General features: G+C 34.4%; 5 protein-coding genes across 10 annotated transcripts; 4 read left to right on the top strand and 1 right to left on the bottom strand.

Annotated features, from left to right (window-relative positions):
* The first annotated feature begins 358 nt into the window (after positions 1–358).
* Positions 359–1,930, top strand: LOC140968974 (thymidine kinase a-like). The gene is made up of 4 exons (XM_073430185.1): positions 359–622; positions 718–862; positions 1,356–1,477; positions 1,595–1,930. The coding sequence occupies exons 1-4, from the start codon at positions 465–467 to the stop codon at positions 1,875–1,877; spliced, it is 708 nt and encodes a 235-aa protein (XP_073286286.1). The 5' UTR covers positions 359–464; the 3' UTR covers positions 1,878–1,930.
* A 1,059-nt stretch (positions 1,931–2,989) lies between these two features.
* On the top strand, positions 2,990–5,214 carry LOC140968926 (epoxide hydrolase 2-like). The gene is made up of 3 exons (XM_073430095.1): positions 2,990–3,534; positions 4,097–4,341; positions 4,791–5,214. Exons 1-3 carry the CDS (start codon positions 3,067–3,069, stop codon positions 5,035–5,037), a joined length of 960 nt encoding a protein of 319 aa, XP_073286196.1. The 5' UTR covers positions 2,990–3,066; the 3' UTR covers positions 5,038–5,214.
* Positions 5,215–6,972: 1,758 nt separating this feature from the next.
* LOC140968950 (uncharacterized) lies at positions 6,973–11,590 on the top strand. 3 transcript variants are annotated; one of them, XM_073430137.1, is made up of 5 exons: positions 6,973–7,198; positions 7,774–9,261; positions 9,347–9,506; positions 9,600–9,758; positions 11,042–11,590. In XM_073430137.1, the coding sequence occupies exons 2-5, from the start codon at positions 8,034–8,036 to the stop codon at positions 11,292–11,294; spliced, it is 1,800 nt and encodes a 599-aa protein (XP_073286238.1). In that variant the 5' UTR covers positions 6,973–7,198; positions 7,774–8,033; the 3' UTR covers positions 11,295–11,590. The 3 variants fall into 3 exon arrangements, with proteins under 3 accessions (XP_073286238.1, XP_073286240.1, XP_073286239.1); XM_073430139.1 differs by having other exon boundaries at positions 6,977–7,198; positions 7,817–9,261; XM_073430138.1 differs by having other exon boundaries at positions 6,977–7,198; positions 7,814–9,261.
* A 474-nt stretch (positions 11,591–12,064) lies between these two features.
* On the bottom strand, positions 12,065–14,898 carry LOC140968951 (scarecrow-like protein 21). 4 transcript variants are annotated; one of them, XM_073430142.1, is made up of 2 exons: positions 14,565–14,898; positions 12,065–13,797 (listed from the first exon to the last, which is right to left on the bottom strand). In XM_073430142.1, exon 2 carries the CDS (start codon positions 13,723–13,725, stop codon positions 12,097–12,099), a length of 1,629 nt encoding a protein of 542 aa, XP_073286243.1. In that variant the 5' UTR covers positions 13,726–13,797; positions 14,565–14,898; the 3' UTR covers positions 12,065–12,096. The 4 variants fall into 4 exon arrangements, with proteins under 4 accessions (XP_073286243.1, XP_073286241.1, XP_073286244.1 ...); XM_073430140.1 differs by having other exon boundaries at positions 12,065–13,807; positions 14,565–14,897; XM_073430143.1 differs by having other exon boundaries at positions 12,065–13,807; positions 14,780–14,869.
* A 6,223-nt stretch (positions 14,899–21,121) lies between these two features.
* LOC140968981 (uncharacterized) lies at positions 21,122–24,223 on the top strand. The gene is made up of 3 exons (XM_073430199.1): positions 21,122–21,418; positions 22,308–22,500; positions 23,827–24,223. The coding sequence occupies exons 1-3, from the start codon at positions 21,359–21,361 to the stop codon at positions 23,955–23,957; spliced, it is 384 nt and encodes a 127-aa protein (XP_073286300.1). The 5' UTR covers positions 21,122–21,358; the 3' UTR covers positions 23,958–24,223.
* Positions 24,224–25,922: the final 1,699 nt, after the last annotated feature.

The raw sequence follows: 25,922 nt of genomic DNA, 5'->3' as shown, positions 1-25,922 counted from the left end.
GACGCGATTAATGCTTTTGATTGTATAAAAATGCCATTGACCACGTTGGTTGGTTGCGTCTATTTGGAGTTTCGACTAGTAAATATTCATTTGTTGGACCACGCTATAATCACAATACCTTGAGAATCTCGACCCAAACGGACTGGCTCTTTTAGGTTTGTCAAAAATAACAATCCAACCCACTTGTTTTAACGATGGGTCAAACAAACTATAGTCAAGATGCACAGACTCAAATCAATTTTGTTTCTCCGACTTTCTGTTAATAAAAAAATATTATTTTTTAAATCAAATAATAAATTGTCCGGGAATTATTGATTTATTGTGCGCTGCAAGCTTCATGAACACACATTTAATGTTCCCTCCAATTTCCAATTAATTAAATCCCTCCAAATTTTCAAAATTCTCTCTTTAAAATAAACCACTAATTAGCACGCTTTCATTTCAATTTCATCGTTATCGCTACCATGTCTCCGCCTCGGCTATCCTCCTCCAATGGAGTTGATCTGCTTGTGGGATCCGATCTTCGTCGCCCGGGTGAGGTCCATGTGATTCTCGGACCCATGTTTGCCGGCAAAACCACCGCCCTACTACGCCGTGTCATGGCTGAAGCGAACAACGGCAGGTCCTTCTCATTCGCTGTAAATTTTTCTCAATTGCTTGGATTTTTTTAATCTTTATGCATATTTTATCATGTATCGATTAATTCATGAACTGTAGAAGCGTGGCGATTATCAAATCTAGCAAGGATAACCGCTATGCAGCTGATGCAGTGGTGACGCACGATGGAACGAAGTTCCCTTGCTGGGCGTTGTCCGATCTTTCGTCCTTTAAGCTTAGATTTGGTGCGGATGCCTATGATAAAGTAAATCTTTTTGAGACCCTTTTACATTCTACATCAACTCACATTTTCATTTGTTATCAATATTCAATTGTTCTTGTTATTTCTTGAGATCAGTTTGGAGTATACATTATTCGTGACAAAAAGATTTGTAATGTGTGGATGTGTAGAACGATTGATCACGGGTTTGGTGCAAGTTTAAGTTTAGCTTTTGACTTTGGATGTTCTGGAGTTGGGTGTCATTGGCAGGATTTAGAAGTGCTGTATTTGCCCCTTTGCAAGATATCGAAACTTGGAAGGCAGTGTCATGGCAGATTTCACAAAATTGATATTTTAATCTTTCTTGTTATTTAATTGTGGAACTAAATTGAGGAGTGGGTTTTATCTTGAGGCAGAGCTTGTCTTTTGAGATTTTCATTTTTTGAGCATTTCCATAGTTCTTTTGTCATGGTCTCAATCTGATTACCTATTTCCATCCTTTGCTTTTACGTTTGTAATTGGTAGTCATCTTTTCCAGTTGGATGTAATTGGTATCGATGAAGCTCAGTTTTTCGGTGATCTCTACACTTTCTGCATCGAGGCAGCTGATTTCGATGGAAAAAGTGTAGTGGTAGCTGGTCTTGATGGCGATTACTTAAGGTATAGCTTCTCTTACTCGACATGCCTTGTGTTTTGAAAAATAAAAGAACTTTCTTAAAATGGAGTGGACTAATTCCCCACACGCGGTTAGTTCTAAGTAACGATTTGTGCTCACAGGAAGAGTTTTGGTTCTGTTCTTGATATAATTCCACTTGCGGATACCGTTACAAAACTAACCGCCAGATGCGAAGTATGCGGTAAACGTGCATTTTTCACCTTGAGGAAGACAAATGCCACCGAGACAGAACTCGTGGGCGGCGCAGACATTTACATGCCCGTTTGTCGCTTACACTACGGTACCAATGGGCACACTTTTAACATGGAAGCTGCTGCAAGAACTGTTATCGGAACTTCGATGGTTGGCGGTTCTTTGAATTTGGAGGCGGATGCAGTTGTGTAGCTTGCTTGTGGCTTATTAAAATATACAAAGTGGATATTTACTTGTTGAAAATCTTGTGTTGATCTGGTGTACCTAACCTGCTCTTGTAGCTGGGCCTCATTGTTTTATATATTTATGATATTGATGTTTATTACTGTTATTGTCCTTTTTGTGGTCCTCGTTTCGAAGCATCTTAATTATTTTCTTCTTTTTACAAGATTCCAACTAAGAAAAGGAAACAACACACGTGCGACCCATTGGAATACCTCTTATTTGTCATTGTTGTTAGGCAAATATTGAAAAAAATTGCCTTTTTATTTAACTACATGATGACAACATGTCTCTAAACAAAATTTATTTTTCTTTTACCTTCTTTTTATGAGGTCGAAGAGCATATTCTATTGATGGCATGCCTGCATCTACATCTTGTTTCTAACGTTGTAGCTAATCAAAAAACTTATTCTGTAATATTTTATAAATAAATATTTAGTAAAAAGATTGGAATGTTTTTTGTATATAGAGACATCAAATTATTTTTGTTGAAGTTTTTTGGTACTCAGCATAAAATTTCTATTGGTTTTAAAAAACCATGCTACAACCGCCTTTAACGAAGCAAATGGTAAAATAATCATGGTTCGTTATATTATTTATTCATAATTTGAAGTTCTTTATTTAATTTATCGTTTGGTTCGTTATATTATTTATTCATATTTTTATCCAATCTAATCTCATGTTTGATGCATTTATCTATCAATCATTTATCTTATATCAATCAAATCATCAATCATTTATCACACATCAAATTATTGAATTGAAATTACAATATCTTTCTTAATAAATAATATTATAAATATTTTACTAATATTTTGAAAAAAACAAAATGATAATCTCAAATTTAATCAAATTAATCAATCAAATCAAATATTATATTAATTATTTTTTTATATATTTTATTATTAAAAAATATTATTAATTTTGGTACTATTTGTTTCGTACCACAAACCAAACGATAATAATTATTCTAAATGGATGAAAATTTCAATTTCGAAATAAAATTTATCTAGTCCATTTACCTCCTCTTATAATGGATCCTCACCTAGCTTAGATATATAAAATTGAACAAATTTAATATATCGCCACACTATAAAAACATAACAAGCGAAAGTTCCCAGTATTTATCTACAAACACAACAAAAGTCAAAAAAGAAACATGGAGAAGATCACACACAAGAACTTGAAGGTAAACGGCATAAACATGCACGTGGCGGAGATCGGCGACGGCCCGGCCACGGTGCTCTTTCTCCACGGCTTCCCCGAGCTCTGGTACTCGTGGCGCCACCAAATGCTCGACCTCTCCGCCAGGGGTTACCGTTCCATTGCTCCCGATCTGCGTGGCTACGGAGACACGGACGCGCCGCCGTCCTCCGAGAGTTACACGGTTCTCCATATCATCGGAGACCTGGTGGCGCTGCTGAATGAGTTGAGAGTGGAGCAGGTGTTCCTGGTGGGGCACGACTGGGGCGCCATCGTGGCGTGGTGGTTCTGTTTGCTGAGGCCAGACATGATCAAGGCCTTGGTGAACACGAGCGTGGTGTTTCAGCCCAGACATCCGACGGTGAAACCCATCCAGGGTTACAGAGCAGTGCTCGGGGACGGATTCTACATGTGCAGATTCCAGGTTACCCATTTCACTGTTAAAACAAATATTTAATTATATCATCGATCAAAAATTTCGGATCCACAAATCCCTCAACCACAAAACTCGTTACGTCGCAATTACTTACGACTTTAAAAAACGTGCATCATTCAAAATAATTTAATAAATATAAAATAAGAAATTTGTTTCTAAAATTTATTTTTTCAATAATTTTTTTAATACAAACAAGTCTAGAGATTTTTTTTACATTTTTGTAAAAAAAAAAAAAACAAATAAGTTTGTTTATTTTGGGACTCGTTGAAATTATTTTAACATGATGATCAATCCATTTTCAAGCGTCTAATATTTTTTATTAACTTAAAAAGTAGTTGATTCAATGTGGTAATAAATTCTCGGCAGTAAAATGTCTAAGGTAGGTTGAACCGAACCTAGTATTTAATACTGTACTAGCTCTTGTTTCTTGAATTTTTTTTAAATTTATTTTTGAAATGTCTACAAAACTTTTATAAATTTTTGAATTATTTTACATAAAAATAACAGTATATGGATTAATAAATTCGGCCGGTGTGGTTTATTATTATAGGAACCTGGAAAAGCAGAAGCTGCATTTGCATCAGTGGAAACCACAACAGTGTTTAAAAAATTTCTATGCACGAGGGATCCAAATCCTCCATGCGTCCCTCCAGAAGTAGGGTTGGATGCATTGTTTCGCCAATCCCCGCCAACCCTTCCGCCGTGGCTTACCGAGGAGGATATCGAATATTACGCCTCCAAGTTCCGTAAATCCGGCTTTACCGGTGGCTTGAACTACTACCGAGCCATGGATTTGTAAGTTTTTTGTATGCTAAGGTGGGCATGGTTAATTTACAACTGCATCTTTAATTTTCTCCGGAAGTCACTCGAGAACCCGACTTATAAGAGTTTCAAACAAATAAATGGTTAGGCAAGTTTGAATTACATGTGCTTGAATTTGACTTGTTAAGTTGTTCGAGTTTGGTCTTGAGTCGAGCTTTGATCAAGGTTCACGAGTAGCTTGTTTCGATCGCACATCCAATGTACGTTGTAAACAAATATATGCATGTGTACCCTACTTGTCAAAAAGGCATTCTTATTAAATATGTGTTGTCTCGAAGTTACAAGGTAAACTTCTCTGACCCAAATTAAATCCCTTCCTTGACGCATAATTTTCTATACAATTATACATTTCTTCATGAATTTTCAAATTTATTTTACTGAGCTACGAAACTAAAAATCGATTATCGAATATTAATTTACAGGAGTTGGGAGCTGACGGCAGCCTGGACAGGATCACAAATAAAGGTCCCGGTTAGGTTCATCGTAGGCGACATGGACTTGACCTACAATTTTCCAAATGCTCGAGAATACATACACGAAGGTGGCCTCAAGAAACACGTCCCTCTTTTAGAAAAAGTTATAGTGATGGAAGGAGTGGCACATTTTCTCAACCAAGAAAAGCCCCATGAAGTTAGCCAACACATCTATGAGTTCATTAACAAATTCTAGTACTACACATATTTCTAATAATTTCAAGTTATAATAAAGTTCAGGTACCTTTTCTTCTTTGAAAAAAATAATATTTTACACGTACAATTCATTCTCAGAATGTGTGTGAGGTACGATGTAATTGTATTTGTTTCGCACTATGACTCTGGATAAATGATATGCATGCGTCTATTAATAGCTTTGAAATCTTGTAGAAACGAAATATGCCATTCATTCACATACAAGAATGAGTATATGTATTGTTGATGTGACATTACATATTGTTAAAATCATATTAAACGATATATCACTGTCACATCGAAGAAAAAAAAGACTAAAATTATAACATTAAAAAAAAACGGACTATGATTAAAATTTAACAAGATAGGATAACAAAATATCAAATAGAAAATGTTTACGGAAAAAAAGGTTATTTCTTTTTTTTTAAGAAACCATTGTAGTTTATTCGTTTACTTATATAACTTAATCGATAGTGGAGCGATTTGAAAAGAGATTAGGGAATGAAAACACTTGTTGGCCGTAAATAATATATTATCATTAAGAAATTCGAATTTGTACGTAGAACCTCGTTATCATAATTCATAAGCACGAACGATATAATTAACTAATTAAAGTCTATGTTTTGCTGCATATATGTCGCCAATTCATGTAAGAATATTTCACAAATCTTACATTTGAATAAGTTTTAACAACATCTTGAATATTAAACTTTTCTATAAAGTTCATATTAGCGTGTAACGATGAAAATGGTAAACAAATCTCCTCACAATATATTCTCATTCATAGGATTGGATCGATAAAGGTTCTTATAGAAGGAGATTACATGCATAATTTAAGGCTAAATTGTGAATGTACCAAATTATTAACGAAAAGAATACCATAATACCATAAAACCGGGACTTAATTTAGCAAAGTAAAAGATATTCCTTAATTAAGCGTTGTTCAACGAATTTTCAGTGGAGATAATGATGTTTTGGTTGAATAAAGGATTTCATTTACTTATAAATTAACAAACAAAAAGACCCAAAAATTGAGGAATGGAAAATTTTTAGGTTGAATAGAGGATTTTCAATTATGTGTAGTTTAGTTTTTGATTAATACTAATTAATGATTGAGCTTTTCTTTGGATCTTGTAACAAATTATTATTAAGTCACACCGATAAAATGATCAAAGATTCTCATTTCACAATTTTGTCCGGTCATTTGTTATGTTTTCTGCCAATCATATATACTTTTGTATCCATCAATGAAGTGATAAATGATAAAAATATATAAAAATTGTACATTTAATAGTTGTTGAAGAAAATTAATTGAAATAAAATATAATAAAAGAAGCAATTTTTTTTAAAAAAAAATAAAATGTACCTTATCATCGAATCAAATAGGTTGGATCAGTATTCTTTATTTTATTAATATCGTTATTTTAGATATTTTTAAAAATAATGTTAGTATAAGTTATTGAGTAGGTTTCTTGTAAGACGGTCTCACGAATCTTTATTTATGAGACTGGTCAATCCTACCGATATTCACAATAAAAAGTAATACTTTTTCATGGATGACCCAAATAAAAGATCTATCTCACAGAATACGACCCGTGAGACCGTCTCACAGAAGTTTTTGCCTAACTTATTTCACTTTATTTATTGTTATTGGTATTAAATATTATTATTTTTTGTTTAGTCTTCATTAGTAGTCATAATTTAATTTATTATTTACTATGTGTATAAATTAATAGTATTTTAAAAAATTGAAGTTTCATATATCTTATTAAAAATATTAAAATGTAATTTAATAAACTAAAAATAAAAATCAAAATGAAAATAAAAATAAATTAAACGAAGACCCGCCCCTCATTTGACTTTTCAAGGGACGGAGATAAAAATCCCGTCCCCTTAGGAAAGCCGGGTTAATTTAAAAAACCCAACAAGTTCCTTCTCTTTCCGTGGGGAAACGGGTCATTCGGGGGTGGGCCAGATCCGGATGCCATCCCAACAAAGTTTGGCACGAATACTCCAGGTTTTAGGTATCATTTCGTACGGTTTGGTCAAAGTCAATCCTTCTGCTTCTTTCTACTAATGTAAAGCCCCTGGAGTGGAGCGCCACCGTGCCCCCCGCCGCCTCCTTGTTGCTCTTCCTCTGAATTTTGATAACTGTGCATGAGGTAATTGGTTTCTTCTCACGTTTCTTCAGTTGTAAATTAAACCTTGGAAACCCAAGCAAAAAATTTCCTTTTCTAGATTTCTACATGTTTTGGTGGTGTAGAATGTTCATTTATATTTCTTCTGAATTTCGTGAGCTTGCTTTGGAATTGGTTATACGACCTTTTTCTTCTTCTGTAATTGATAAATAATTGTGAACCGATCGATTCAGCTAAAAGGCTTTGTTTTTAAAAAAAAAAAAGAAATTACTGTTTGTCAGTGTGGAGCAACTAGGAAATCGCAATCATACTCCTCCCTTTGCTTATTTGGGGTTTGCAATTTACATGAATAGGTGCAGCTTTTTTCTTTGTTTACCAACCGTGTTTCATTCTTTCACTTGCTGTATTTCCTCGATTGTTCGTATGTGCAGTAGTTTGTTGTGCTTGGGTGATTAAATTGCAGTTCCCGCTCCTCTAATGATTACTTAGATTTGAATATCGTTAAATTGTTCCATGGTTTCGTAGTTAATATCCATTTCTCTTCTTTTTGGTGTTTTCCCTGTTAATTTTTACTCTGGAAATTGCTATGGTGCGATCAGATGAATTGACTGTCCCCTTTATTTTAATGCTTATATGGAGGAGACTGCCTCAGAAAACGTGTTGGATTCTGTTCTGTCCAAACAAATTGCTGCTGCGGAAACAATAATCCAACTTTGGATTTCATGAACTGGAGCCGAATTCAAGGGGAAGCCAGGTACTAGTATTGCCTGATGATGTATCAAATAAAGTGCTGTATAAACCGAAGCCAGAATTGAAATTGGAAACATCAGAATCTTATCAAGATCATATCTCTGAAGTCATGCAGCAGAGCCAAAATCTACAAAATGATAGTCATTTATTGACGTCTGACCAAGAAGAGTATTCCTCTGTGGTACATGATGTAGAATTAGGTAACTTTTCTTGGAAGAAGAACTTGGAGAATGTAAACCACACTTCAAAATTGGATACTAACTCTCTAGCAACCACACATGTTGATTTGCATCTGAGGCAAAATGCTGATGTCGATGCTGATGCTGATGCTGATGCTGATGCTGATGCTGATGTGTCAGACCACCACAGAGAAGAACGCACTGTTTCTCTTATGACACGAAAGGATTCAGATTTGCTGATGCAAAAAGCAAGTTCAAATCAAGGAATGACTGGAAACAAAATTGGCCAAAACAAAGTCTCTCACAAAACAAGGAAGGAGAAATCTGATAAAGTACGTGTTCTCCCTGTCCAAAAGTCAAGAATTTGTGATAAAGGACAAACTTATTTGGTAAAGAAGGAGATAGATTCAGATAATTTGCTGCCTGTCCAAAGTTCTAGTGGGATTTCTACGTCCCAAACTCAAGAAAAAAATTGTACGTCTTACATAAAACCTTATAAGACTTGGGAAAATTTGAGGACAGAGAAGAATGTAGAAACCGGAAGTTTTAGTTTACAATCTCATCAAATTAGCATTTCCAGTAATTTGTCTGAAAAATTGGTGGCTGTTCCTAAACAAATTGCATCCAAGGAGGAACCTAGCCAGTCCCTGGATGCTGGACTCTATACTCTTGATGGAAAAGACGAAAGCTTTTCTATGGAGAAGCAAACACCTTCCAAGGATCTAGTACCAATGTCTAGTTCATGTGTCAGGGCAACTTTGTCACCATCTGATCAACAGGGTTTCACATATTCTATGAAGTTTGAGAAAGTGGAGAAATTGCAGCCACGGCGGAACCCTGATGCTGGGGTTCATGGGTCCCAATCTGAGGCAGAAAGCACCCCCTCTAAAGGGAGTGATAAAATATTGGATGATGGCTATAGCTGGAGAAAATACGGGCAGAAGCTTGTGAAAGGAAACCAATATATTCGAAGCTATTATAAATGTACTCATCCCAATTGCCTTGCAAAAAAGCAAGTGGAGAGATCACATGGTGGAGTCAAAACGGATGTTAATTATCTTGGGGAACATAAACATCCTAAAGCACAGCATAGTCCCCAAGTTGCCTCCAGTTCTGAAGTAAGAGTGCTGGAGATACCTATTGCAACTACATCAGAAGGTAACTTTTTAAATCTCTTTGGTTTTGTCTTGAATTGTTGATTCTTTGAACAGTTCATGAATTTATTACATTGAACTTTTCTCAGCTGATGCTGGGTTGATCATTACACGTGGTGAAGCATGTCGACACAGCCCACCAGCAGAAACCTCAACGCCATTGATGGTTGTGGGAAGTGGTGATAGTGTGACAGGTGTAGTTTCACATTTAAACGATGACAAGGCTGATTGTCCTGACTCTAAACGGCAGTATGTTCATTCAAAAGCTTCACATAGTTGTAGTGCTTGATATCACTTTGGCTGCTGACTAATATGGTACTGTGGTTAATGCCCTTACTGCAGGAAGATATCAACTTCTTGTGCTGATGGCAATTTCCTGACTAAACCTAATAATGAATCACGGCATGTTGTTCAAACTTTGAGTGTGGTTGACATAATAAATGATGGCTACCGCTGGCGAAAATACGGACAGAAGTTGGTGAAGGGAAATCCTAATCCTAGGTAACTCGGTATTTTAATGGGGCAGAGTAATGATTTGCTTGCCACATAGTTCTCTTGATATAGCGTATATGTGTACAAATTAAATCTTCCAGTCATCATTATATGACAATTCATGAATTGGATGCTTCTCTCTGCTCTGTGAATTATTGTTTGCTGATTTTGGTCGAGTTCACGGAATTTTTAGGCTTCAGTTCTATTTCCATAGCTGCACTTATTGCTTCCTGAGGAAACATTGCTGATATTCCCTTTAAATCAAAGGTTTAGAAAGTAGCTACCCCTTATTTCCACATGAGAACTCCTGCAAGTCTCTTTCATTGTTTTCTTGTTATTTGGCTGCCTCCTTAGATTTAGGGTTGGATGTTGCCATCAGAATAATCAGAATATAAAAAATAACTCGTCAAGGCAGGACGTTTTACATCTTTACTTAAAACTGTTGTTTTTTATTTGTCAGGATGCCTCTTGCTGCTTAATAAGAAGCCCAAACAGTACCTTCCCCCATAACACAACTGTCAGAATAATTTGTTCTCATCCCATCATTTGAATTAGATTTGTACTGAATTTTTCTCCTTATGGATATCCCTCTTTCCCACGCTCCCCTGCATTTTTCTTCCAATTTGAGATAGCAAGTTTTTGCGGCAATGTGGATTTCACGGCTTCTCATGTTTTTTTTAGCTTAATTAATCGAATTCTCAATTCTTGCTTTAGATAGAATGCTGTACTTCTCAAATTTGTATTATTCTTGCTGATAAATCTCCTGCTTTACTGAGCGTTCATGAAGAGATCAAATGGTCATCCTTGTGGGTCATTGCTTGGAGGCTTGCGTGCACATCTGTTGACTATTTTTTTCTGTGCCTTCCAAAAACTATTTTATTGTTAAGAGAGAGTAGTTATTTGTGACAAATGGGAAACAAAGACAACGAACTAAGAAAAAGACCTAATTTTTCAGACCTAGGGTGATGTTCTTGTAATTGTTCTTTATTCTAGCCACCAACGGGTTTGTTCTACATGTTCATGCTAGTTACCCTTTTTTTTTATGTAAATTCTAATCATAATGTTCTGTGAATCTATAAGTTGCAGCCAGATTGTTTTTGACAGTCATAATGTTTTAACACAATTTCGTTTTTCAATCTACATCAGCCATATGTCCTCGTTTTTTACTCACAATATACAAAGAGATAAATGACTTTCTTTTCTGAACTTCGTTGTCTCTCCTTTGTTTGAACTCGTCGAATTGGAGCTGCCTCCTGATCTCTCTAATTTCTACTGTTTTCCATGTCGTTTAGGAGTTATTACCGGTGTTCGAATGCTGGTTGCCCAGTCAAGAAACATGTGGAAAGAGCTCCCCACGATCCACAGCTCGTTATTACAACATATGAAGGAAAGCACGATCATGATATGCCCTTGTCCAGGTCTGTGAGCCAAAGTACAGCTGGGAAAGATTCTGCTACATCGAAAGCTAATGATGACTCAACGTCAAAATCAAGAGAGAACAAGTCTGTTGATCTTGAAACGGTCGTTCATATTCATGCAAACTGAGAAATTCTAGCGTGGATTTCTTGCAAAAAGATTCTACATTTTATTATTTGAGTCGGTGCTTCTTCTCTCTACCTTTGTATTTTCGAGTGGTGGGTTTAGTCTATTTCAATGTGGGATTAGTCGTTATAATAGCATTTGAACTTCGCATATAGCAGAACAACTTATATATATTGTATAAAGTACTCGTTTCGAGTAAATTACGAGTATAGACGTAAGCAGTGTATTCAAGATTTGGCATTACCTGTGTAACTGGTCTGATGACATTCTTTCGTAATACATGATGAACTTTTTACGTATTTCCATTTGGTTTGAGGATTACACGACTTCGGCCCTCAAATAAAACATATATTTTATTTGTTGTTTAATTATTTTTATAATTCGCCAAGGATGATTATTGTATTTTTAAACATTTATTCAAGCACCAAATATACATACAAACACTAAAAATAACTGGAAGACTTGGCGTGGCAGCGACAACGATACCGAAAAAACAAGAAATTATTGAGCATCGTGACTTGTGGATGGAAACATATTTGATATGGAATCCATGAGTTTTTCATAATGGATAAAACTTGCAAAGGGATAGGATATGATTGCTGTAAACGAAAGGGAAAGACGACATATGTATTTGTGCAACTTTTTTAATACTGCAAGGTTCATCTCTCAAACATCGTTTCGGCCATACTCGAATTCCTGAATCCATCCCTGGGTTGACTCAACCCTTGCAATGGATTTAGGAGCACTCAACCCTTGCAATGGATTTAGGAGCACTCTTTTTTTAAGGATAAAAGGGGTGGAACTTTCACTTCCAGGCACAAGAAGCTATCAAATCTCTGTCCATCCAACCAAGATACAGAGCTCCATCCCTTTCTTCGAGCCTATACTTATTGCAGTAGTTTTCAAGCAATGTTTTGATCGTAGCATTTACCAGAGAACTCAAAGGATAAGGGCTAAAACCAGCCATATTGAACCGAGATCGCCACTTTCCAAGAAGTTCGTGCCTTTCAACTCTCTCGGTTCCCTCGCATGCCATAATATTAACTACTTCTCTTGCCAAACAGTGTTGCTCCACGTTGATTCGTGCCTTATGTTCCCTCGGAAGAGTCACATCGATTGATTCAAACAATGCCGTGTAGTAATCCAATGCTTCTAGAAATCGAGGGTAAAATGCAGCAGTGTTCGTGTTGAATTCTTGCTCAACTAGCGTCACCACCATCGGATTCAAGCCTTTCACCATCCTCAAGATTCGGTCTCGATGGTTTTCCGTGTTGACGCTTTCATCCGGCATTCGGTGTAACACAAAAGCAAAGTTAACTGCTAAGGCCTCATTGGGACGGATTCCGAGATTTTCGAGGTTAACTTCACAACCAGCTATGGCTGCACCGTGGAATTCGAAAGGAACTTTGAATGTCTTAGCTAGCTTGGATAGCCTCCTTCCCACTATGTTTAGTCCTCCCCCACGAGCATATGCGGAAGTAAAATCGTCGATGCCTGTTATTCGAATATGAGGTGGCCCCCCAGGCCGAGATGCAAAAGCCCGGATTAGAGAAATCCATTGGCTCCCTTGACCGATCTGGAAATCAATAATGTGAATCCTATCCTCATCTTTCATGGCTTCTGCAATGGCACCATTTGCTGACATGTATCCGAATTTGAAGAAAGGGCAAATTTCAAAAAGAATGTGCATATAAGAGAGTAGCTCGAAACTAGCCGGTTCTTTGCATATAAAAGATTTATAAATGGAACTCCCCGAAGAACTTAGCTTCGCCACAAGCCCTTCTAACATGTACGCTCCTAAACGCTGCATAGGTTCACCAGAGACCGACACCAGCTGACGTAACTCCGACATGAGCCATTGTGCCATTAGTAAATCATTGTTTGATATCGCTTTTGCACAGGCAATGAGTAGCTGCTTCAAGTCCTTCTTAGGTATGGCCTCCATCATTTGTCTTAGACTATCAAGAATCTCGGCCGAGGCCATGCTGCCCAATACTGTATAATCATCATAAGGCTCGATATCTGGTCCAAGCATCACAGTCTCAAGTTCTTTCAACTTGTTCCTAAAGTTATTTGCATCTTCAGTAATGCAAGAAACACTGGAAGGTGAGCCATAGTTAGTTTCAGGAGAATGACGAAGGTGTGATTGAGATTCTTGGTAGGACAAAGAAACCTCACTTGGGGAATTGAACATAGTAGGGTCTTTTTTGACACTTAATGAGGATGACTCGAGTGTGCAATACCGGTATTGAGAATTCTGAATGGAGGAAATGCTATATTTATTGTTATTAGCATTGTTATTGTAGCTTGAGTGGTGGTCCAAAGGTTGGAAAGTCAGTGGAAGAGAGTAAGATGACTCTAGGTATCGAACAGGTTGACGACATAAAGCATTGGACCTGCTCGATTTGATCCCACTAGGTTCAAAATCTTGCATCGAAAGGTACTTTTTTGTTAAACAACCAAAACTGGCTAATGATTGGAAAAAGGGCTTTCAAACTTCCTTCGCCTGCATATAACTGGATTGCCAACAAAAGAACATGATCAATAAAAGGATATGCTAACTTGATAGAAAACAATTGTATGTAAAATCGGTCAAATTAAAAACCAAATACCACAACAGAACATGGCACCGAACTTCTTTTGTCATTGGAAAGAATAAAAAACATACAATATTCCTTTTGAGCCAATGAACAAATACAGATGTCTTTGGAAACATGAGAGATAGAGAAAGGTCCCTCATTTTCTTTTTCTATTAATTTTCTCTTTTCTACCTCTGCCCGACGACAGCAGTCATGTAATAAAAAATGCAGTACTTACAGAGAAAGTTATTCTAAAAAATCAATATATTTCTAATGTCTAATCAAGGGATCAACCATGACACACACAGCCAAAGCACCGGGTCAAAATCTTCTTTGGTGTCAAGGCAATAGATATGACTAGTCATCCACTTCGGGAAAAAGAGTCGAACAATTGAAGTCACAACACTTCGCTTTTAATTTATCAAGAAACCGTAACTTTCAGACCCCTCCACCAGACTTTTTTTCAAATTTAATTGTGAATACTGTTCGTAATACTTTTTTCTTCCAAAATCAAAATCCTTCATCTCTCCTATTTCGAATGAAAAATTCAGTCGCTAGCTTCTGTTAATTCTTAGCATTTATACACCAACAGTGTCAAGAAAACAGCATGTCTCAAGATAAATAGCAGCAGCAGCAAGTGAACTACAAGAAAACCAAACAAGAAGTGAAACACAGTACAATAGAGAAATCCAACCTCTGGAGCTTGAAGATCTATCTCCTACCCGGGAAATTTCACTTGAATTTCAGAAAAACTACACATCAAACATCCGCATTAAACCCTCAAAAATCTCTGCAGTTGAACGATTAAAAAAAATCCATCTTTTGCATCAATAACAGGCTAGCTACCGGCCAAATACAACCAAGGAAAAAGAAAACGAGAATTTGGTAAGAAACCCATCAACTAAAAACCTTGAAAAAGTTTCAAACTTATCTCTTCTTAGCTGATGAAATCGATTTATTGCACCATCTCAAGTATTTAAGAGAGAGAGAGATGCCTCAACAGAGATGGGAGCTAAGTTTTCAGTGTAAGGGATGAAAATATTCTCTAAAAAAGATCATTACAATTATCATAAAAACAAAAGAACCCTTGCGTTAGTCGAAATCACAAAACTGACATTGAGCATGAGAGAAATATAAATACATTTAAATAATGTCTTTAATCTAATTAATTTAATTTATATTAAAATAAATATCATATCATTAGTAAGAGTCATTATGTAATGTAAATAAGTTATAATAACAATTTTTAGAAAAAATATTATTATAAGGACAATTTGAGAACAAATACTTTGAAATCATTTTTTAATATATTTTTAGCACTAAGTATTATTAGTAACAAAAATATATATTTTTATGTATTTATCGAGATAAATATTTTGAAATCGTTTTTTTATATCTTTTTAGTACTAAGTATTATTAGTAACAAAAATACATATTTTTCTCCCAAAAAAATACATATATGTTTCGATGAATTCATTATCAGTGAAAAATATCTTCATCATCGTAACAATTTATTTTCGCATTTTTTAAACAGCTCATGATTTCTTGAGATATCTATGTACATAAGACCTTTATATATCTTTTTATGATTTTCTATAATAAGTGTCCAACAATTTATAAGTGATTAGGTGGAAAAATTAAATACCATATATTAAATTTTAACATACAATTATGACAATATATATTATATAAATCGTATGTTCTAATATATTTATTTTCGAAAAGAATCATCAAAAAACAAATGGAAACTTGTATTGTCGGTATATTAAGTGAAACATGGCATAGCGATCCATTTTGATTTATATAGATATAGTCTAAATATATTAGAGTTGAATTTGATTTTCCTTTATTTAGTTTATTTAACAACGAAAAATAATTCGAAATTAATTTTTTTTCAAATGACTCAATCCAAATTCGATTTAAAATACATTTAAACTTTGCTAATCTACACAAGTCGCCATTTTTTTTAAAAAAAAAAAAAAACCCTCGTTTTTAAAGCCTATTTTATTAATATTTTCGTGTAATTAAACATTGTTAGGCACGATACTCATCATAAAAGCTACACAATGTGCTAGACCCCCTTTCATATAAGTGACTCATCATAATTAAATAATTTTTAATGTGCCAGTTTTTTTTAAAAAAAAACAGCTAATAAATAATTTATATATATATATAATGAATGACAATTGACCAATGTGAAAAGATACAATCTTTTATAAAAACAAATGGTTGTTTTTTTTAAAGTGTGTTTAAGTTAGTGGAGTAGGTGTATTGGTGATCAATTGGTTTCAAGTTCTATTATCTACCAATATCTTATTGGGTAAGTTTGTCACAATAGACTTGCTTAATATGGTTTACTCGGTTGACGTGGTTTGCAAGGTACAAAATTCAGTTCGAGAGTTTATCTAATGCGCATAGATGAGTAACGGATATGGGTTTTCTCATTATTTAAAAAAATAAGGTTGTTATAAACAAAACTCAATGGTAACAAGGACAAGAAAAAAGGTTGGTATAAACAAAACTCAAGGGTCTCAGCTCGTATAATCAGTTCGGACATCATCCCATACTTTGTCACCCTACTGAAACTTATATCATATTTTATAACATATTCCCTCAAGTCTAAAGCCCAAAATAATAGGGTTTCTTATATAAACATTGGGTTACATTGAAATCAGATCATGTGGCTAGAATCTGAGTGAGCAGGGCACATCCAGTCACAGACTCCACTGAGTTGGCAGGGACTCGACCGAGCATGGCTTAGGTTCTTGGTAGGGGGGTTCGTTCGAGCATAGCTCAGGGCCTCGGCCAAGTACATGTCTCAATGTCTCGAGAAGGGTTAAGTTTTGGGAGCATCAGTGTTGATAATTGAATCTTTTGATATATTGATGTATTTTTAAATTTTACATTTTGTGTATATAAGATAATATTATTTATACACGAAATAGTGTTAATTACATTCCATGTTACCTTTTAAACTTTTGTTTCCTGGACTATATATCATTATTTTCGTATAATACTATAAAATGTTGTTTCGTCAAGGAAAAAAACCTCAAATACAGTGTTTTTTCACGTTAACAACTATAACTACTCGTATGTATAATTATATGTATAAAAACATCATATAAAACTACCAAAATTTCTCATTTTAATTTCAACTTTAATATATTTTTTATTTTATTATCCCAACACTGGCAAGGGTTAACAAAATTGGGCTCCCCTGCCAAATTCCTATCTAAAGAAAATCCGGGTCCTAGTTAATTAATAAATTAAAACATGTTCTAGAACGTGTATCTCTGACTTCATAATAATAAAATAAAATAATAATAATAATAATAATAATAAAAATAAATAGTATCTAACAAAGACATATCAATACATAAAGATGAAATTTGTTTATAATTTTCTTCGCCAAATTTTTTCAACATTTCTACCCAAACTTCCTTCTCAAACCTCTCAAATATGAACAAATTTAAATAATAAAAATTAATTTAGTTTTAGATGAATAAAATTCATTACGTGCACAAAAGTTGTATTTAAATGCCGTCATCTGATCAATTCAATAAAAAAAAAATCATAATTAGTATTTATTAAATTTTTTTTAAAAAAAAAATCAAGGGCAAAGTTGAGAATTGAGTATAAAATTGAAATAATGAAGTGACCCACACGACAAAAGAGGGGACAATGCTTTGTAAATTGAAGACTAGATTAACTTGAGAATCCCACTTTACACGCCTATTATGCATCACATTCGTCCCAATAAGACATCAAGTCATCCCAAGGTTTTGTACTTACAATTATTAAAAAAAAAAATATTTAAACTACTTAAATTTAATTTAAATATCTCGAATAAAGATTCATGGACTTATCACCGATAGTAATCAATCGATCAACACGAAGATTGAGTCTATCTTACATTTTAATGTAAAATTGTCTGTTTTTTTTATAAAAAAATGTTTAACAGAACATATGGTAGACTCTACTTATTTTTGTTTAAAATTCTGATTTTCAATTGAATATGATGTATTAAAATATATGAGAAGTGACACTCCTAACATAAACACCAATGACACTGAGTAATCAATGTGTAATTATACGATTAACACGAGGGTTGAGTTTATGTTACATCTGATATGAAACTGAATATTTTTTTATAAAACATATTTAACTGAACATTTGGTGGATTCCGCATATTTTTAATTTGTTTCTGATTTTCAATTGAACATGTTGTATTAAAACATAAGACATGTGTCACTTTAGATGTATCATAAACTAATATAAACACTGTAAGTCAATATCGTAGTTCTCGAAAGACGAATAAAGTAGTGTAAAGTTTTAAAACATACAAAAGTTAGAAAAAAAATGAAAGAGTGAGAACATTTAAGAAAATTGAGGCACATACGAAGTATATTGTCCTTAAAACAAAATTTTTCACTGTCCGGTATGTGCTTTGAGGATCAAGTTGAATGACTGTTTCTCAGGATACAACGAGACAACTAGTAGTAACCAGGCATGAAGGTACATGAATTTTATCACGAGTTGAAGCAGAGCAGCATGAGGCAAAGAAAAGAAAAGAAATGAAAGTAATATGCGAGTTTGAGTGTTGTTTGAAGGACTCGAGAATGTCTTTATATATAAGGAATTGGGCTCCATATGGACAGTCACAGGCTGATCATCTGAATGGCCAAAGGTTGCTCAACTGGAGTACGGTCAGTCAGCCATATGGGTTATCAACAGTCAAGCATGTGGAAGGTCACATCCAGAAAGATCTAGAGTGAATTTTCCAAAACCCGGGTGGGCAGTTTTTTCTTTATCGGTCCGACATTCGATGTACATAGGTCGCGCTCGTACTTTTGTACACAAGTCAAGTTTTTTTAGTGCAAATCGGGCACTTGATTTGTACACTCTCCTGCACAGGTGTGCGCGATAGAGAACTTCTTGAATAACCTTTCTTACACTTTCATAAAATATAATTCGGTATAAACTCTCATATGCTAATTTTTTTTCTTATGTGAGAAAATGGGAAAAAAACTCTGTATTCCGAAGTCCAACAACAAACATAAATGACACTAAGTTATAATATTATATCCAACAATTAAGCATATAGTTTGGAAAAAATAAATTATGCTTTATTGGTTAATCCACGTGATTATTCTTTTTTTAAAAGATACTTTTAGTTAATCATAAAATAAATGAAAATGTTTAATAATTTATATGAAAGTCACCAAATAATCAACAATAAATAATGCAACGAGCTTATGAGAAATCAAACAATTCGATTATAGAGTTTCACGAAATATCGTCACGAAGATCGATTTGGATTTGAATTATTCATTTTTATAATCGTTGTTAAAGTCTAATTAAACTATTTTTTAAAATTTAAATTAACTAAAATAAATTTTAAGTAAAGTTATTCGAATATTTTAAATTTTCTTTCTTTTTATTTATCCCATTATTTATCAGCCATGAAACAAATATGAACAAGGCGATTACTAATTTATTACATAGATATGTGTGTGTGTTTTGTGTTTTTAACTTATATATGCATACAAATCATTAAAAAAATGCACGCGCTCCCCGACCATGTCTAAATATATATATAAAAATCAAATTCGCATGCCTATGGTGATTAAGCATGTTATAATTTCTATCATTTTACTTGTTATGTAGGCCATGTCTTGTCACAAAGTGGGCATATTATCAATTATAATTCTACAAGTCCCCATTTAAATAATTAATAATTGTATTAAATTATTCTATTAAATTAAAATTGGAAGTTTGAATGCATTGTTTCATCGTATAACTGATAATCTATATATCTATGTATTTTTACTTTGTTAAATTGGTATTTTATTTTTAAAAATCAATCCATTAGTTGTCTCACACGTCTAACCTGAGTAATATGAACAAATTAGGCAGATGTGACCAAATTGCAAAAGCTCGGGGAAAATACTATAAAAGAACACTGATATGTCTGAAATCTGAAATCTGAAATCTGAAATCTGACTTCTTTGTTCCGTATATGTCACCAGACTGACAAAATCGTTGGCTTTTTACACTCACAATTCTGGGTCTTGGAGAGGTACCCTTAATTCAATAAACAACTTAGATCGAGCTTGTAGTACAGTGGTTTCACTCGTCAGATTAGTTGACTTCTCTCTCCGATTTCGATCTCCCTCCCTCGCATGTGTTGTAATTAAAAAAACAAATTCAATAAACAACTAAATAAATGTAGTATTGCCAAACCAAATCCAACTTAATATATTGAAATGCAATCTAAAATAATTTTTTAAAAAATATATTAGACTTGGTTTTTTGTCTTATTATGACCGCAAAAGTTGGACAAAGTTTTACCAACAAAACATACTTTGTTTGGTTGTTGTAATGACATATTGTTGTGTAGGACCACCCCATTTCACTTGTTTGTGAACTTATTTATTTTGTGTTTCCTCGGGTTTAGGCGACCGGAGGCATCGCCGAATTTATTTTCAAAGTCATTAACGAATTTGATATTACGTGCGGAAGAACATGGTACGTAGTTTTGATTTAAAAAAAACCCAATACTTTAAGTTATGTTATTTTTATAATTACTTCGAATTTTAGAATAACGATGAGTATTTCATCCAGAAGACGGGAATTGTAATCGATTGTTCCTCGAGATATAAATTCAAATGTCTCTCTCCATGAACTCCAAATATTTAGGATTTATTTAACCGTTCATAATCTTCACCTTCATATGATACTTACGTTGAATACCTTAGGTTACGTTCAATTATTACCTCAGTTCACAAAAGTTGATTGTTCCCCGAGATTTATAGAAAACAAAGGTCTTTAGTTGGGCCAATTTGTGTATGTGGCCCAATTTATTAAACTGGGCCGCCAATGAAATTTTTTTTTAGTCTGCTGCCCAATATCACATAGAAAAGAGAAAAGCAATAAATCCATCTTACAACACACAGTAATCTAACATTACTCACATAGACACTCATCACTATGAACAAAACTTTCATTTTAAATCGAATAACTCTTCTAAATTGAAAATAATATCGTGTTGATTATTTTGTATTAATTGATAAAATTAAAAATAGTAATAACATAGGCAAAATATGTGCATTTTTTATTAATTATTTTAAATCATAACAACTATTCTACTTTTTCAAAACAAAATACATCACATGTTTGATTTTCCCAATTTATTCTATCGAATATCTTCCCACCCCCACCCCACCCTTTGCTTTTCTTCTCACGAGCAATAATAGCTCGCCGTATAAAAAAATCACAACCCTTTAGTTACATGATAATTTTAGGGCTCAGATTTTTGCTGAAGCAATTATTGGAATAAACTATTTTCTTACTGTGCATACAGGATCATTATCAGATAACAAGGATTAAAATGCTCGCAGCTTTTAATTGATTTCGGGTGTTTTCTTTCTTCTTCTTTTTTTGGATTTTTACATCCAAAAAGAGGCATTCGAATTCGTGATTTCTGTGATGATCAAGGATAAAGAGAAGCCGCCGGAGCCTCTTGATTTCTTCATTTGGACTGTTGAGGTAAATTCGTTTTTGTAATCTCTTTTAGAGTTTAATATAGTTTGTCTTATCGTTTTGTGATTTGTGATCTCATATTATTTTTCGGATCTTTTACTATTTCAGACTCGAATTTTATTGTATAATTTTCTTGGGAGTGAATGAGTTTCTTGGTTGTAGTATTTTTTTAGCTGACTTGACAGTTTTCTGGATTTTTGTTGAAGAAAGTTATGGGAAAAGGTGTTCTTTTCACGGCGGAGAACTCTGCGACTTCCCATTTTTCATGGCGGAAAAAAGTACAATTGCATTTCTGAGTCAAATATAAATCGTTAAGAATTTATTGTTTGTCCATTGTTTAAATGTTATGACAATCACTTGAAATTAGTTATCGACACCTTTGCATCCAAAGCTTAAGCAGATGTGTCGTTTGTTAAAATGTGTTTTCTTATGAAGTTTCTCTTTATCTTTTTTATGTTTCTTGAACTGAAAGTGTGATGAGCATTGTGACAGTGTCTCATCTTCATTCTTATTATACCAATACAGCAAATTTCTTGAACCCTGCATACTTTTCTCTGTGGTGTATCAACCTCAGTGTTCATCTTTGTACCTGTTTACATGTTTTTATGCTACTGTTTTTGTCCTATTTTGGGTTCAGATATGGACAACCTATAATTGTTTAAAACATTTGAAAATTTTATTTTGTAAGTCGCCCTACCATCAAAATTATCAATGCATTTTAAATCTTTTAGGATGCTCAAACTATTGAGAGATGGAATACAAGGAAAGTTTAGTAAGTTACTCTGCCGCAAACAAAGTGAAAAGAACCCAAGAAGAAAATTGAGAATAGCAAATAATTGTTGGAGAAATTTGGACGATCAACTTCCTATGTTATTGATTTCTCACTTTCTTGTAGGATGTCGGATTGTGGTTGGAAGAGATAAATCTCGGTAGTTACCGCCAAATTTTCAAAGAAAATGGGGTCAATGGAGAATATTTGGAAGGGATGTCGATGTTTACAACTGAACAGATACTCCGGTTCATAAGGAAGTGCCACATGAAATGGGGAGACTTCATAACCTTGTGCAAGGAGCTGAGAAGAATAAAAGGTTTCTTATCCCTCTCTCACTGAATTTTACTATGAGTGAACTGTAAGGTTAAGCTGCAATTAGTTACTAGCAAATTAAAGGTTTCCTTGTGTTCTTTTATATTTGTCTTCATCATGGCTTAAAAACTTTAATTTTTGATCCAACATCACTTTGATCATGACAGTCACTGTCTGCCTGGTTGAACTATTGGCTGAAAAACTTCTAGCACATGCTGTAATAGGACAGTTATGCAACAAACATGTGATAGTTTTTATCCCCCTATCCTTACACAAATAATAAAATGAACATATTCATCACACTCTTTTGTTTAGGAGCAACTTTGTTCCACATTGACTTGCGTGGATCTGTATTCCCCCATTCTATAAGGAAGACATTTTTTTCATTTATTTCTAGGTTACAATACTAACAATCAGCCTTTATCACACCAAGTGTGGTCGGCTATGTGGACCCTCTTATGCCATGGTGCTATCTTCCTTACTATATCCCTGTCAGTGTCTAATTTTTCATTGCTAGCCAAACCTTCCTCGGTTAAAGTGTGAATTTGTCATGGTCTCACATCGCTTTATTGAGACATTTATTTTTAGGTTACGAAAGAAAGAAGATATATTTGTGTCCTCTTTAACCCATCCAACCACAGCCAGTAAACTAGGAAGTAGGAATGGCGACCGAGACAATCACCTATCAGAATAAAACCATAAAAAATAACATCGACGTTATTCGCAACATGTTAGTTGTATGATTAACCAGTTTAAACAATTGAAGCTGTCATCATGGCCTCTTGCTTTTAGGTTGTTATCACCTCATCTAGCACATGAATTTGCTAAAAGTGCGGGAAAGAAGGGAGGGTACACAAGGAGTATCATTGAAAATCATATAACATAGCAAAGTCGCGTCCGACACTCACAAGATTTAGAATCAGATTTTGGAATCAGATTTTTCTCTCCTACGGATTGATTGAAGTTCTTTGAGGTTTTAGAGAGTGTCAAATGTTATGATGTTAGCACTTATCAGCCTTGTGATGGAGATAGCCAGGTAACTTTTTTTTTATTTTAAAGAGGGAGTCCATTTTTAAGGACGTACGACGAAGCAATATATTGAAGTGATATGAAAAGCCGTTTTGGCATCCTCTTTCATCTGTACTTATTTTACTTGTTTCTCCAACATTCTGTACTGGTATTTTCCTTTGGTTTGTTTTTTTGTTATATTAAATATGGTCCTGGATTCATTTCCCGTTACATTGTACTTTCCAGGTTGATTTAGACCTCCTCTTTACCTTTTCTCTATAAAATCAGATAGTGAAATTTACTGACTGTAATCATGCAACAGTGGCTTGCTTGAAAGGGGAGCAAAAGGTGCACCGGCCTTGGTGGGCGCCATCTTGTCTTTCTGTTGTTTTCATCAAGTCTGCAAAACGTAACAGGCAGTCACGGGTCGTTTCATTGAAACTGGACCCTTGACGTAGAATCATCCGCGAGAATGTAATTTTGATATCCACTCCTTTTTTAACACTAGATATACGAAACAGCATATGTTCCTGTATAATCTTGGATGCTGCTAAAGCTATTGTAACTAATGTTGCATGTTGGTTTTTCTCTGGAGAAACTTTTCTTGACGTGTTCTAGTTTGTCTGTTGTTTGTACTTTGGTATAGTGACACAATGTATGTAGAAGATGTTGGATCTGTTTCTTTCGGTTAAAGTAAATGATATCAGTTTAAAGTTGTATTTGCAGTTGCGTTTTACATAGCTTGGAGTCTTTCTTGAGAGGATATGTTATTAGTAACTTCGATATTTACGTTTAAAGCTGAGAAAGATAATTCATACCCCGTTATTCAAATGCTTTTGCCAGCAGAGGTATCTATGGGATTTCATATCCCAAGAAAAACAACATTACTACTATGTTTTAATAGATGTGAACGAAAATTTGAAAACCTCGTGAATTTTGACAGAAGAACTCAAATATATACCGAAAATACAGAGTTCCACTCATGCCATGTGCTTCCTAATTAGGAATTAGGAGCAATTCAAGTGTCATTGTTAAATGAAGTATTAGTCCCCATAAGGAGACACATATTCAAAAGTTCGTTTATTTAATGGCCTAATAATGCAAGTCAATCATCTTGGTTTAGATTAGAAAAATCAATAACTCAAAAACAACCATGCAACCAAACCTCCATTAGGCAACAAAAGTGACACTATTTTGGAAGAAGTGTACAAAGGGTGCTAAAAGACAAGCCAATGGGCGCCAATTATATTCCACAAAACACATGTTGCCACCCACTAAATCCGTTCACATTTAGCCTTTTTTGCTCAACATTTTCCCCTTCGAATACACAAAGCAGCCATCCTTCAATATATTTACGTTAGTCCCCAAGCACTTCTTCTTGGATTGTCTTCTTAGCTTCGTCATCTTGGAATCAATTAGGAGGCCAAAAACATTCAAAAATTTAGTGAAGAAAACTATGACTGTTAATAAATAGCTAGATTAATGTAATTCTTTTAAAAAACACGAACTTATTAAAAAAAATGTGATTTCCCGGTAAAACGTATCCCTAATAAAAACGAAACATTACATTATAGTCTATCAATCTTCTCCTCTATATATACGCACGCATGCTATCACATACAAGCATTAGTATTACACAAACACACACACACAACCCTGTGATAAAAGACAACATGGGAAGGGAAAACAGAAATCCGACAATGGCGGCCGGTTCCTCCATTATTCTATTGCAAGAACGATTCAAGCAACTTCAGAAGACGAAAGAGATGAGAAAAGAAAGGCGAAAACTCCAAAAGTTAATATATCCTGATCGATCAAAGGATCATCATGATCAGGCTGCTGCAAAGGTGAAGAGTACTGCTGTTTCATCGTCGAATGATCTGTTGCACATGCCATTTCGGGACCCTCTGGCCCTTGAACTCGGATCAAACACGAACTACGCTGCACTTTTCGATGACATCACGCATCATAAACGGCAACATCAAGATATATTTCCTTCTGGTTCAAGGGGTGCTCGAAGTTTTTTTGAGAAACCTGATGTTGTTGATACTTCTCTTCGTCTTTAATTGAGTTGGATATTCATTTGTAGTCAATATATAGCTAGTTGTGATCGGGGTTAGAATGGGTATCCCAAGTTATTATTATTTTTTTTTTGGAGTTGTGGGAGGCCGCGTATGTTACATATAGATTAGTCTCAAAGTCGAGATCACTCCTCGTCTCAAATTTGGAACCTTGATGCCATGTGTGTGTAAGTACTCGGCGAGTTATTGATTTGTGTGTGCGATAGAATGATTAATTGATGTATATATATGTGTGTGTGCTGGCTGGATTAATATTTTGCATGGCCATGCAGCAGTTCTTGATCGAATTGAACACAGTTTTTGAAGATATGTTTTATTTGATAATTTAAGAAAAATA

This window comes from Primulina huaijiensis, unplaced genomic scaffold, assembly GCF_012295235.1.
Source record: "Primulina huaijiensis isolate GDHJ02 unplaced genomic scaffold, ASM1229523v2 scaffold38877, whole genome shotgun sequence".
Lineage (NCBI taxonomy): Eukaryota > Viridiplantae > Streptophyta > Magnoliopsida > Lamiales > Gesneriaceae > Primulina > Primulina huaijiensis.
The sequence above is the reverse complement of the archived record's forward strand: the minus strand, read 5'-3'. Positions and strand labels throughout refer to the sequence as shown.

Excerpts from the sequence above, each read along its gene's own strand:
- LOC140968981 (XM_073430199.1), top strand. The coding sequence starts at position 21,359 with ATGATCAAGGATAAAGAGAAGCCGCCGGAGCCTCTTGATTTCTTCATT. Across the intron at positions 21,419-22,307 it reads TCTTCATTTGGACTGTTGAG|GATGTCGGATTGTGGTTGGA; the intron begins GTAAATTCGTTT and ends ACTTTCTTGTAG. Across the intron at positions 22,501-23,826 it reads GGAGCTGAGAAGAATAAAAG|TGGCTTGCTTGAAAGGGGAG; the intron begins GTTTCTTATCCC and ends ATCATGCAACAG.
- LOC140968926 (XM_073430095.1), top strand. The coding sequence starts at position 3,067 with ATGGAGAAGATCACACACAAGAACTTGAAGGTAAACGGCATAAACATG. Across the intron at positions 3,535-4,096 it reads TCTACATGTGCAGATTCCAG|GAACCTGGAAAAGCAGAAGC; the intron begins GTTACCCATTTC and ends TTATTATTATAG. Across the intron at positions 4,342-4,790 it reads TACTACCGAGCCATGGATTT|GAGTTGGGAGCTGACGGCAG; the intron begins GTAAGTTTTTTG and ends ATTAATTTACAG.
- LOC140968950 (XM_073430137.1), top strand. The coding sequence starts at position 8,034 with ATGCAGCAGAGCCAAAATCTACAAAATGATAGTCATTTATTGACGTCT. Across the intron at positions 9,507-9,599 it reads TGTCCTGACTCTAAACGGCA|GAAGATATCAACTTCTTGTG; the intron begins GTATGTTCATTC and ends CCCTTACTGCAG. Across the intron at positions 9,759-11,041 it reads AAGGGAAATCCTAATCCTAG|GAGTTATTACCGGTGTTCGA; the intron begins GTAACTCGGTAT and ends CATGTCGTTTAG.
- LOC140968974 (XM_073430185.1), top strand. The coding sequence starts at position 465 with ATGTCTCCGCCTCGGCTATCCTCCTCCAATGGAGTTGATCTGCTTGTG. Across the intron at positions 623-717 it reads GCTGAAGCGAACAACGGCAG|AAGCGTGGCGATTATCAAAT; the intron begins GTCCTTCTCATT and ends CATGAACTGTAG. Across the intron at positions 1,478-1,594 it reads CTTGATGGCGATTACTTAAG|GAAGAGTTTTGGTTCTGTTC; the intron begins GTATAGCTTCTC and ends TTGTGCTCACAG.
- LOC140968951 (XM_073430142.1), bottom strand. The coding sequence starts at position 13,725 with ATGCAAGATTTTGAACCTAGTGGGATCAAATCGAGCAGGTCCAATGCT.